This window comes from Crocuta crocuta, unplaced genomic scaffold (genome assembly GCF_008692635.1).
Source record: "Crocuta crocuta isolate KB4526 unplaced genomic scaffold, BGI_CrCroc_1.0 scaffold143, whole genome shotgun sequence".
NCBI lineage: Eukaryota > Metazoa > Chordata > Mammalia > Carnivora > Hyaenidae > Crocuta > Crocuta crocuta.
In genome coordinates, this window is record NW_027529175.1 from 5,230,457 (window position 1) to 5,243,320 (window position 12,864).

At 60.0% G+C, this 12,864-nt stretch overlaps 1 protein-coding gene across 2 annotated transcripts in view; it reads left to right on the forward strand.

Annotated features, from left to right (window-relative positions):
- The first annotated feature begins 219 nt into the window (after nucleotides 1–219).
- Nucleotides 220–12,864, forward strand: part of FBLN1 (fibulin 1) — a 67,769-nt gene continuing 55,124 nt past the window's right edge. For both annotated transcript variants that reach the window (XM_077758015.1, XM_077758016.1), the window contains exons 1-4: nucleotides 220–321; nucleotides 5,589–5,724; nucleotides 8,339–8,510; nucleotides 12,409–12,465. In XM_077758015.1, coding sequence (XP_077614141.1) covers nucleotides 233–321; nucleotides 5,589–5,724; nucleotides 8,339–8,510; nucleotides 12,409–12,465 — 454 coding nt within the window. In that variant the 5' untranslated portion in view covers nucleotides 220–232. The remainder of the gene's footprint in view (nucleotides 322–5,588; nucleotides 5,725–8,338; nucleotides 8,511–12,408; nucleotides 12,466–12,864) is intronic.

Sequence of the window (12,864 nt, forward strand, 5' to 3'; positions counted from 1 at the left end):
CAGGAAGGAGTGGGTGCATCTTCCTGACCAGGACCCAGTGGATTTTCCGTTCTCGTTGTGGCGTGTCTGAAGTGTGCGGGCCCGTCCGGACCGGCCTGACCTGCGCAGACACCTGAGGAAGCGGGGGTGGGGAGGGCGCATGTCCGAGGGGACCCCGCGTGGGCAAGTGGCGAGCCAGCCCCTCACCAGCACCCTGCTCTGTTCCTCCCGCACAGCGGCCGCAGACGCCCTGATGGAGGCTTGCTGCACAGACGGACATCACATGGCCACGCAGCACAGAGACTGCTCGCTGCCCTACGCCTCGGAGTCCAAGGAGTGCAGGTGCGTTCGCCGGCGGCCACTCTCTCACCAGCACGGTGTTCCTTTAGCAGAAAGCCGCGTGTGCCCGGAGCCGTGGCAGGGTCTGGGGTGCGGGCCCGGATCCACCCGGGCTGTTGGGGGACGTGGTGGATGACCTGCCTCCTTCCTCTGTGCTCCCAGGTCCCCGTACGGGATGGGGCCCCCCTTCCTGGGCCGCCCTGCGACAGCCCCGGGCCTCTCTCTGCTTCGCTGGGCTGCCGAGCTCGGAAAGCTGGGTTTGCTGCTCCCTCTGCCGCCGCTGGGCACTGTGGCCAAGTCGGTTTCCTCCGAACAAAAAGGGGTCTGTTGTGGGTGCGGCGGGGGAGGGGGGGGTCGGATGAGGTCACATGACTGGCGAGCCACGGTGCGGCCTGCCTTCAGACCTGAAAACACGTGCGAGCCGGTCCAGCGCGGAAAGTTTCCCCAGACAGTTGTTCCCCTTATGTGGTAGCCAAACCCTGGATCAGCTGTGCTTTTTTTCCCCCTAAATTAACCCAAGCTCCCTCGAAGGCTTGGCCGACTTTAAGCTTAGAGTAAATGACGAAGGTCTGGAATGTCGATCGTCACCGGAAAGGTAATAGTAAGAATAGTAGGCAGCCTGTCCGGAGCGGCTCCGTGCTGGGTGTCTGTTGCGCGTTCACCTCATTTAGCCTCGCTGTCGATCCCAGTTTATAGACCAGGACCCCGAGGTTTGCCCCCTCCGCACAGCCGCTAGGTGACGGCGTTAGGATTCGAACCCAGATCGGCTCAGAGGTCAGGAAGGCGAGGCTCTGAGAGCATTCCCTCATTCTGACAGCCTGCGCTTCCTCCGTCTGCTGACTCCGCGTCTCTGCCGTGTGGCCCTCGGAGCCGTGGGGGGCCAGGTGGGGAGCTGCCGCGGAAAGAGGGTGCAGGGAAGGTTCCTTCGTGTAATCCTGGGCCTGTGCATTTACGCTGACAGCGAGCATAGTGCACTTGGCCAGTGTCGCCGGGTGACATAAATCTCGATTTAGGAAGTTCTGGAAAAGTCCAGAGCATTGTAGACCGAGCAGAGCAGGACGGTCGGTGGTTTGAATTGACCGGGAGGGAGGCCACCCACTTGGGGTTTGCAGGCCATCTGAGGAGGGAGAGCTGGGAGTTTGGCTCCCGCGTGTGGCTCCGAGGGGCCGGAGCAAAGCCGGGGGTCAGCACCAAGAGGAGCGGCCCGGCCCTGGGAAGCCTGATGGACCTGGGCTGAGTTTTTGGCTGTGTAACCCGGGCCGACGCAGAGCCTCGGTTTCCCCAAGTGTAAAAGGGAAATGGCGATGCCATCTTTCAGGGCTGGGACGATGACGGGGGAGGAAGACGCCAGCACCACAGAGCCAGACAGGGCAAGGGCTGTAGTCTGCCCGGGCCGCCATGACACACACATAGCCTGGGCGGCTTGGACAACATGCATTTATTATGCTCCCACAGCTCCGGAGGCCGGAAGTCCGAGATCACAGTGTGGGCAGGGCTGTCTGCTCCCGAGGCTTCCCTCCTGGGCTTGCAGACGGCCGTCTTCCCCTGTGTCCCCACACGGCCGTCCCTCTGCGCATCTGTGTCCTGACCTCCTCTTCTTAGCAGGATGCAAATCATACTGAATCGGGGCCACATGTGTCACCTGACTCTACCTTACTCACCTCTGTAAAGGCCCTGTCTCCAAATACAGTTACATTTGACGTGCCGGGGGTGAGGACGTCAATGTGGAATTTGGGGAGGAGGGGACACAATTCCACTCGTAACAGGGACCCTCATTTATCAATACTTATTGAAATCACAGACTTTCAAAGTGGGGTGGCTGAACCTCTCGGTATGCAGATGGAGGGACTGAGGTCAGAGACGCTCAAAATCTAGGCACCCCTACTTGTGAATTTGGATTTTAGTCACTGCTCCATTTATTAGTGACTTCTACCCACCAAAGCCTTTAATAAGTGCTGGAGTTGTCTTTAGACCTCAATGGAGGCTTCATTCCCAGACGATGTGGAAAGTACCTCCTTAGCTACGCTGCAGGCATTTATTTTATGATGTTACATTTTGGTCACGGGTAGATTTTAAACATGCATGTAGAGATACCCCGAAATATAGGGAATGTCACCTGAATGGCTGAGCGGGAGTTTCTTCTCTGTGGGAAATGTGGCTGCAAGTCCGGGCTCCCCTTGACCCCCGACTGGCTGCCCTCATGTCCTGTCCCAGGGGCCCTGGGAGGTTGTGGCAGGGTGCTGGGCGTTCGCACATTACATCCGGGGCACCACGTACCGGCCACTGCCGGTGTGTTTCACGGAGGCCCCGGGAGGCTAATTGGCTTGTTCCGGTGAACTCGGGCCGTCTGTGTGTGTGTCCGGAGCCTCTTGAAGGTCCTTAGCTGTCAGGCGGAGTGGCTCTATCCGTGTCACTGTCTGCCATCCTCCAGGCCTCCGAGCTACATTTTCTGCTTTGCTCAGTGAACGTCGAGGTTCGACCCCTGTGTCCTCTGCAGGGATTAGAGGCCAGGCGTGGGCTGGTGGCTCAAAGAGAGCTGTCACTCATCTAAGAACACAGTTGGTATTTTATTCAAGAAGCAGGCGTTGAGGGGCGCCTGGGGGGCTCGGTCGATGATGCGTCCGACTTCGGCTCAGGTCACGACCTCACAGTTTACGGGTTTGAGCCCCGCGTCGGGATCTCTGCCGTGGACCCTCTGTCCCCCTCTCTCTCTCTCTGCCCCTCCCCTACTCATGCTCTGTCTCTCTCTCAAAAATAAACATTAAAAAAATTAAAAAAAAAAAAGGACCAGGCATTGAGTGCCGCCATGAGGCACACTCAGAAGACCCCCTCCCGGCCCTCCATGCTTTCTGTTCCTGGGGGTAAGGATGGCAGACAATCGATCGTTGTGAGCCCAAAGTCAGGTGTTCAGTGCCAGGATGGGGCGGGCTCTGAGGGCCGGGCCTGACCAGCAGCACAGAGAGGCCTGTTAGCAGGGACTTGCTTATAATACTATCAGTATTCTCCCTGACCATGAAGGCGGGGGAGGGAGAGAGCGGGTCATAAATCAAATCTGGTTCAAGAGGGCCTTCGTGTTAGTACTAGTTACGGGATGCAGGAACCAAAGGCCACCGGCCCCTTGGTAACACAGGCCTCGTGTCATCTGTCTTCTTTGGAAGTGGCATTCGACGCCGCTGGTTTTAAGTAAAATTCTCAGTTTTCGTTCATCCAGCGCCTGCTCATTGCCCCTCACTGCTGCTCTGAGCTCAGGACGAGGTGGGATGTTGTAACGGGATGTTTGAGCCAGGGCTTGATGGGTGTTAGATCGCTGGACCCAAGTCTAGGGCAGGGAGAGGGCGTGGGGGCGGGGGGGATCTGAATGAAGGTCTCCAAATGCCCAGCTCGGGCCCCACCAGGGCAGGGCTTGGTGACCGTGGCCGCGGGAGCCCCCTTGTGTTCTCATCTGCCAGGCCACCCTCCCCGCGTCCCTGAAGCCTCAGCGTGGGCCTGGCACACAGTAGGGATGCAGCCAAATTTCTTTTACTTGCAGTGAAATACACATAGCATAACTTTTGCCATCTTTTTTTCCCTTCAGTTTTACTTTATTTATTTTGAGGGAGGGATAGAGAGCACGAGTGAGGGAGGGGCAGAGAGAGGGAGAGAGAGAATCCCAAGCAGGCTCCGCACTGTCAGGGCAGAGCCCGATGGGGGGGCTCGAACTCACGAACTGCGAGATCCTCACCTGAGCTGAAATCACGAGTCTGGTGCTTAACCCGCTGCGCCGCCTCGGCGTCCCCTAACTTCATCACCTTAACGAATTTTAGGCGTATGACTCCACACACTCGCGCTGCTCAATGGCCATCAGCGCCGTCCAGCCGCAAATGCTTCCGCCGGCCCAAAGCGGATCTCCCTCCCAGTGCCTGGTGTATCTTCTTTCTGATTGTTGACGACTCCAGGCTCTTCATATCAGTGGAAACGTTCGCTATTTGTCCTCCCGTGCCTGGCCTGCCTCACCCAGGACCGTGTCCTCGAGGCCCCCACCCTGGTTGTAGCCCCGGCCGGGCTCCTTCCTCTTTAGGGCTCGACCCTATGCCACCGCGGGGAGGGACCACGTTTTGTTCATCCGTTCCTCAGCGGACGCTCGGGCTGCTGTGAATGATGCTACTGTGGACGTGGGTGTGCAGATACCTCTTCGAGGGCCTGCTTTCAGTTCTCGGGGAGGGGCTGTATCCCCAGAAGTGGGATTCCTGCATCATGGGACGGTTCCGTTTCCCGTCTTTCCAGGAGCTGCCCTCCTGCTTTGCACAGCAGCTCCACCCTCCCGCGACGGCGCCTGCGTGTCCCAGGCCCCCACAGGCCGTTTCCCGTTCGGCCAGTATCTTTGGGTGGGTGGGTGCCCATCTGGTTGCTGTTCCTGACCATTTAGGGAGAGGCCCGTTATTTGTAAGCTCACCCAAAGCACGGATGCCATGTGTAGGATCACCAGCCGAGACAGAGCCATCCTGGAGCCCCAGATGGTTCTGGAAGCACGTGGGAAGCCAGGTGCAGAGCCTCAGCCCCGCTGGGTGNGGGCGGCAGCTCCTGTCCAGGCTGGCGACGGCTGGAGCCAGGGTTATTCAGGGTCTGGGGGAAGCCGTACCTGTGACTCACATACACCTGCTCCCCCACTGCCTTTGGGCAGCCCCCCACTGCCCTGAACCAAGTCTGGCAGGTGGGGGTCCTCTGCCCACACCAGCCTTTACGCATGGGCCTGCGTCCTCTGGTTTCCAAGGACCTTCTTCCTGGGGGGCCCCCCACGGGGCCAGGAGACAGTGGGCGCCGCAGCCTGGGGTCCCTGTTGCCAGGGCCCCTCCGTCCGTGGCCTTGGGCAAGCCCCTCCGCCTCTCTGGAGCTCTTTCTTCTGAGCCTGAACAACAGGGACGAGGGTTGGAGTCTGGTGAAGGGAGGGTGCCTGGTCCGGGTCGGGGAGCAGCGGTTGGGTGTGGTCACCAGGTGGGAACGTTTTGTGGCGTGAGGCTCAGAGCCCAGAGATGAAGCGGCTCGGGCGGCGGCGGGATCTCCTGACCGCACCCCCAGGCAGCACCCTGCCTTCAGAGTCTCCTTCTACACTTACTGAGCACCGTCTGTCTGCGGGCTAGTGTGTGTGTGCGCACGGTGCGGTGCGGGTGGGCCTGCGCAGGGAAGGGGAGGCACCCGAGGATGACGGAGCTCCCGTCCCTGAGGGGCGGCTGCCCCCGCCCGGGGGACCCGCGGCGGCCCCTCCCCCACAGAGCCCCCGCCTCTGCCCGCAGGATGGTCCGGGAGCAGTGCTGCCACAGCCAGCTGGAGGAGCTGCACTGCGCCACGGGCATCAACCTGGCCAACGAGCGAGACAGCTGCGCCACGACGCACCCCGACAACGCCAGCCTGGAGGCCACGTTCGTGAAGGTGAGGCCCCGCCCCTGCCCGCCCGCAGTCGCAGGGTGGGAGGAGGAGGAGCCGGGGGGGAGGGGCCTCTCAGGGCCCCGCCCCTGCCCGCCCGCAGTCGCAGGGTGAGAGGAAGGAGAAGGAGGGGCCTGGGGAGGAGGGGCCTCTCAGGGCCCCGCCCCTGCCCGCCCGCAGTCGCAGGGTGAGAGGAAGGAGAAGGAGGGGCCTGGGGAGGAGGGGCCTCTCAGGGCCCCGCCCCTGCCCGCCCGCAGTCGCAGGGTGAGAGGAAGGAGAAGGAGGGGCCTGGGGAGGAGGGGCCTCTCAGGGCCCCGCCCCTGCCCGCCCGCAGTCGCAGGGTGAGAGGAAGGAGAAGGAGGGGCCTGGGGAGGAGGGGCCTCTCAGGGCCCCGCCCCTGCCCGCCCGCAGTCGCAGGGTGAGAGGAAGGAGAAGGAGGGGCCTGGGGAGGAGGGGCCTCTCAGGGCCCCGCCCCTGCCCGCCCGCAGTCGCAGGGTGAGAGGAAGGAGAAGGAGGGGCCTGGGGAGGAGGGGCCTCTCAGGGCCCCGCCCCTGCCCGCCCGCAGTCGCAGGGTGGGAGGGGGGAGGAGGAGCCTGGGGGGAGGGGCCTCTCAGGGCCCCGCCCCTGCCCGCCCGCAGTCGCAGGGTGAGAGGAAGGAGGAGGAGGGGCCTGGGGGAGGAGCCTCTTAGGGCCCCGCCCCTGCCCGTCCGCAGTCTCAGGGAGGGAGGAGGAGCCTGGGGGGAGGGGCGTCTCAGGGCCCTTCAGTTTGGTCATGAGCCCTGGACCACTCTGAGGAGATAGGGATGAAGGGACCCAGGTTGCCGGGAGGACCTCCAGTCCCTGGGCCTCTGGCAGGGGTGCAGAGATCAGAGCAGAGGTGGCCTGGGCTCAGGGCCTTCAGAGCCCTCTTCACCGCTCACGGAAGGACCCCCTCCCCTACCCAGGACGCGCCTCAGGCTTTCCTGCCCACCAGGAAAGTGGTTAGAGCCCCGGGCTCAGAATGGGGCCCCAGCGGGTCCCACACGTGACGTCCATAGCTACCCCAGAAGAGAAAAGTGAGGTTCAGAGTGGCCCACAGTCAAAGTGGCCCAGCAGGCAGGGGTCTGTGGAGGCAGAGCTGGGTCCACTGGGTCCTGGGGGGCTGAGCTCCGAGCGGGTGACACGTCCTGGGGCTCCGGGTCGGGTCTGGTCCCCGAGGGCCTCTGTCCCTGTGGAAGATCTGCCTCTTCGCACGGGGATGGGGGTGGGGGGTGGACGAGTTCCTGAGAGCTTTCCGGTGGGGGCTGTCCCTCCCTCCCCACCTACGAGAGAGGAAACAACCCGAGCGAGGCTGGCCCTTAACCTGGTCAGCGGGGTTCCTGGTGGACGGGCGGGTCCAGGAGGAGGGGCTCCCGTTCCCAGTCAGGAAGGCCAGGAAGCAACTTCGAGGAGCGCGAATCGGAACCAAGTCTGGATTCCGGGAGGGGGTGTGGGGGTTCCTTTCTGAGGGTTCTGTCTCCACACAGATTGGGGCGTGGGTGGAGTCGTTGGGGGGTCCGAAGCCCCTCCGCCCACCCTCAGCCTTCATGGGCCTTCGTGGGGGGAGGCTTCTGGCTGGAGGGAGCTGGGTGGGCGAGGGAGGCAGGCCTGGTCGAGGGGGGCCCTGGTCAAGGAGCTGGGGCGTCCGGTGACTGCCTCCCCAGGCAGGGCTGGCGCTCCGATGACGCTGTCTGCCCAGCAGACAGCTCTGCCCTTGTCCCCAGACTAGAGAGAAAGGGGGCGGGGCTGTGGAAAAGGCACGGAACATTCTAACGGGAGTGGGAACAGGCCACTTTGGCAGACGGGTGATTGGTGTTTCCGGGAAGGGTGACTCACGCCCTGGACGGTGGAGGAGGTAAGGCCTCCCTCCTTCTGGCACGGGGGTTGTAGAGCAGTGGGATGGAAGACCCATCAACCTCCACGGAAACTCGGGCAGAGCCCCGCTTCCTGGCGCCTGCTCTGGACCTTCTGGAAAGTTCTGTGCCTTTCTTAGGATACTAGGGGCTGAAATGGGGCTGCTCACGCGTCAGGCTGAATGCCAGCCCCAGGTTTCAGGTGTGACTTTCAGGAACACCGGGGTCCAGGTGACCAGGGGGTGACTCTGCCCCTCCCTTGACGACTTGCCTTGAGGTGCCTGTGCCTTTCGAACACACAGTGCGCTTCCTGCTGCCCCAACCACCTGAGCTCCGAGGGAGAGACAAGGGCATATTCATTTTCCTGGGTGTGGATGGGAAACCTTAGACCACATGCGAGGACCCTCGGAGCTCTTGTGTGACCTGTAGAAGGTCCCTGTCACAGCTGATTCCTCCCGGAGATGGAGGAGCCGGGCGGGCCAGGGATGTCGAGGGGGACATCTGATGTCGCGGGGCATGTGCTCGGTGCAGCCCCCTTCCCCCCCCCGCCCCCGTGAGATTGGGTGGAGATTGGGTGATGGTGTGCTTCGGCCTCGGCTTGCCAAGCTCCGCTTCGCGCCCGCATTTGGAAGAGAGGGCTGTGCCAGTCGTTGTTGTTGCCGTCCGGGCGCTGGGGCCGCGGGGATCCGGGAGGCCTGGGGGCCCTGCGGTGTCGTGTGGCTTCTCCACCGGCGTCTCTGTGTTCGCAGAGATGCTGCCACTGCTGCCTGCTGGGGAGGGCGGCCCAGGCCCAGGGCCAGAGCTGCGAGTACACCCTCATGGTTGGCTACCAGTGCGGGCTGGTCTTCCGGGCGTGCTGTGTCAAGGGCCAGGAGACCGCGGACTTTGCCCCCAGGGACATTGGGGACCTCCAAGAAGCAGGTAATTTCCACCTTCTTTTCCCTTTTTCCGGTACTGCATCAGTCAGGGTTATCCAAGGAAATAAAACCAATAAGACATGTGCGTGCACATATACAGAGAGAGATTTATTTTAAGGAATTGGCACCCTCGGGTCTGAAACCTGCAGGTTGGGCCAGCAGGCCGGAGACCCAAGGGGGAGCTTATGTTGCAGCTTCAGTCCAAATGCCGTCTGCTGGCAGACTTCCTTCTTGCTTGGAGGAGGTCAGTCTTTCTCTTGAGGCCTTCACCTGATTAGATGAGGCCCACCCACACTACAGAGGGCCGTCTGTTCTATTCAAAGTCCGTTGATTTAAATGTTAATCTCCTCTAAATAATACTGTCCCGGCAGCCACGGACTGGCATTTGACCAAATCTCTGGGTACCGTGGCCCGACCGAGTTAACACATAAAATTAACGATCACAGGCAGGCCGGGCACGCACGTTCACGGTCGCCTGAACTCAGCACAGACTGAGTCCTGTGGTCAGAGCACTGTCATGTTTGTCACCTGCGCTGAGAGCCACTGCCCTGGAGTTGGGACCGAAGGCTTGGGATCTGGGATCTGGCAAATCTGGGTGCGTGTCCCTGTTCTAACCTGTATTTTAGGTAAACTGATTTATCCAGACCTCAGTTCCCTCATCGGTGAGATGGGGAGAATTGCGGTCCTGCTTGACAAGGTGTCTGGGAGGCTGTAGCGACCGGCGCGGCGCCTGCCTCCATGAACGGTTACCATCAGGGTTCGTCCCCGTGTCTCCAACAGCCCCGGGCAGCGTGGTGGGCGGCTTGCTGTCAGTTCACAGATGAGGGCCTGATGCTCAAGGTCACATGCGCACACAGGGGAGAACGCCGGCCTCCTGCGGCCTGGCCAGTGCCCTTTCTCTCTCCATCGGGTGTAATGGCGGGCAGGGGTCCCACTCATCACTACGTGCCTCGGCTCTTTCAACTCGTAGATGCTTATTCGGCAAAGGGGCGCGTGACCCCGAAAACAGTTTCCAAGGAGCTCCCTCCATTGATGGCTTGGTTACAGGGTTCAGGAACCTTCTTGTTTGTCTGATGATCTCTTTCACTGGTTCAGGAGTTCCTGGGCCATCATGGAAATAAGCCTGGAAACTTCCAGGAGCTTGCTGGGCCCCGGGCTTGCTGTGTGACTTTAGGCTCCTTTCCTCCTGACTCTGAGGCCGCATCCCCTTCCCACCGTGGCGGGTGAGGGGCGCGAGGCAGGAGGAGCTCTCGCACCCGTGGTCCCTCAGTCGGGCTGCCCGTCCCCGTGGCCGCCTGACCTTGGTGGCTGCGTGGTCCTGCGTCACATGGCCCAGTCCCTCCTTGTGATTTCTCGAGGATGCCGTGGGGCTGATTTCAGATTGTCTGAGAGAAGGGCCGGAACCCCATTCTGGCTCCTTCCTTGACTTTTGAAACCAGAGATGACATCTTCACTCTAAACAAACGCAAACTATTCGTGCTGGTGGAGAATCCTCCTGTGTCTCTGGGGAGGACTTTTGTTGATTTATGTCTTGTTTCCATAACGATCTCTGGGCTTCTCTCTGCTCCAGATGTCTTACTTCTCTCCTGTCTTTTATCTGCCTCAGTTCTTGCCCCAGACTTTCCCCAGAGTCTCTGTGAGGACTCCCTGCCCTTCCTCCTCGCGGACACAGACGTGCCTTCCTGCCGTCCGCTCACGTGTACCGCGGGCCTACTGTGTGCTGTCACGGGGCCACATGGAGGGCCCAGACCACCGCTGGCCACTAACAGTTACAGAAATTGAGAGGAAGCTTTTAGAAACTTTAAAGCAATCAATAGCGTAACTTACGTCTGTTTAATTTCATGGGGACTTCTGTGTCTGCTTTCTTAACTTCTTTCTGGTGATTCGTTTATATTACATGTTACCCAAGGATTGGCCTAAAACAGGGGAAAGAGCCCTGTCCCTTTACCACAGAGGATGTGGACAGAGCACTGCTAGGAGATGTGTTGATTATCCCCATTCTACAGGCTGGGATATTGAGGCCGGGGACGCCCAGGTTCTGGATTTGTTTTCTGCTGGAAAGGGCGGTCTGTCTGTGCCGGACTCGCTCCCATGGGACACCACGCACACCTTGACGGCCTCCTCACTTGGGCAAGGAGTAGCTCTTCACGGGGTCCTCCTAGCGGACATCCTGGACCTTGGGGGCACTGAATGCCCCCCCCCTCCCCCACTGCGAGCTAAGAGTCCCCAGATTGCAAAGGTCCCCAGCCCCCTCACCTAGAAGAGATGATTCTCACTCGAAAGGTCTTTTTCTGGGGTGCCTGGGGGGCTCAGTCGGTTAAGTGTCCGGCTTCAGCTCAGGTCATGATCTCACGGTTTGTGGGTTTGAGCCCCGCGTCGGGCTCTGTGCTGACAGCTAGCTCAGAGTCTGGAGCCTGTTTCAGATTCTGTGTCTCCCTCTCTCTCTGACCCTCCCCTGCTCACCCTGCCTCTCTCTCTCAGAAATATATAAAACATTAAAGAAAGAAAAGAAAGGTCTTTTTCTCAGTTCCTCGAGGAGTGAGAAGTTTCTTTAGGGACCCTTCCCGTGTTTCAACAGCCCCGAGAAAAGAGCGCCTTGTGCATAGTTAGTGTAGGTAAGTTATGCTGTATTGGATTTCCTGGCGGAATTGCTAAACTGTCTCTTCGTAATGATGTTTATTTTTCTGGCTGATGTTTATTTTTCTGGCGTGCATGTGTTACACCCTCACTGTGGGCAGTTTAGAAGATGCAGAAAGCAGAAGGAAGGGGAAATTGACCCAGAGAGAAATTCTGTTTCCCTGAGGTCACATTTTCTTTCTTGGTTTTTCCTGCGTATGACTCTTGTTGCGGGAAACGATGCAGAAGGAAATGGCAGACAGAACTCCATTTCCCTGTAACCTACAGCCCGTGGGCAGCAGAGTAAAGCTTCCCCGGGAGCCCCCGGCTGCCTCAGTGCTGATGCTCTGCTGGAGGGAAGGACAACTTCAGCATGACCACAGCCAGGTGTCCAGGGAGTCTTCAGCATATGGGAATCTCTCCGGAAACTTCCCCTGGACCTTACCTCCCAGCTCCGTAGTACATAAGCAGTTTCTCCTCATGGACCCCGGCAGCTCTGCCTGCCCACGGGGATTTAATAAAATCCCCTCTTTGCACCAAAGACGTCTTCAAGAATTCTTTCTTGGTCATTGGCTCCAGACCCCACGGACCCCACTATCACCTCCAAAACCTCATCATCGCTCATACCGGTGCAGTTGTGCCGTGGGTGCACTTTGATTTATGCTCCCCGCCCCCGCCCGGCACTGTAACAATGCTCTTGACTTTTGATTGGATTGGGTTCCCCGTCACCCTATCTTGTGGAAGGGTCCATGACTTTAGAGCCCTTGGTCTTCGAGGATTTTTTTAAAAATGTTTATGTATTTTTGAGAGAGAGAGACAGAGCATGAACAAGGGAGGGGCAGAAAGAGAGGGAGACACAGAATCGGAAACAGTCTCCAGGCTCTGTGTCAGCCTCTGTGTCCAGTGTCCACGTTTTACAAGGGCCCAGACCACCCTGATCCACCTTGACGCGATCATCTGTGAAGACTCTTCTCCAAAGTAGGGTCACCTTCTCAGGTCCTGAGGGTTAGGGCTACGACATGTCCTGGCGGGGGTGGGGGACATGGCTTATCCCGTAACAGGAAGCCTTGGCCAGGTGCGCGATTTGGGGGCCGCGACTGCGTTTGCTGACACAGACGAGTAATTTGGACGGCCTGAGCTCCCGCCGCGCTCGGCTGAGACACTGGGCTGACGAGACTGGCGTGATTGCCTGACGTTGGTACAGAGGTGAAACGTTCCACGTTGCTGCTGAGATAAGGCAGGACGCTGTGTGTGGGCACGTGACCAAGCTGCCTCTCTCTCCCCAGCCAAGATTTCGGAGGTGGAGGAGCAGGAGGACCCCTACCTGAATGACCGCTGCAGAGGTGAGGACGAGGGGGAGGCCGGGCCGATCTGGGGAGCCTGACCCGTGGGCTGAGGCTCCGCAGTGCGCCCCCTGCACTCCTGGGCCCCCTCCTCCTTCCCTGCGGGCTGGGACCTGGGGGGGGGGCAGGGGGGCTTATAGGAAGGGGCCGTGTGGGAAGCGGGCATTAAAAGCTCCCAGCACAGTGCCTGCCCAGAGTGCAGGCTCTGAGGGGTGGACCCCGGGGGTCTGTCACTCGCCTTGGGTCCCCGAGCCCCAGCTGCCCCACGGGCGACATCATGTGCCTCGCAAGGGAGACGTTTGACAAGTTGCAGGGACTAGGGCCTGGCGGGTTTGTTTTCCCTACGATAAAACCTTATTTCTCTTGCATGGAACATTCCCACATGTCTAGACTGGCAGG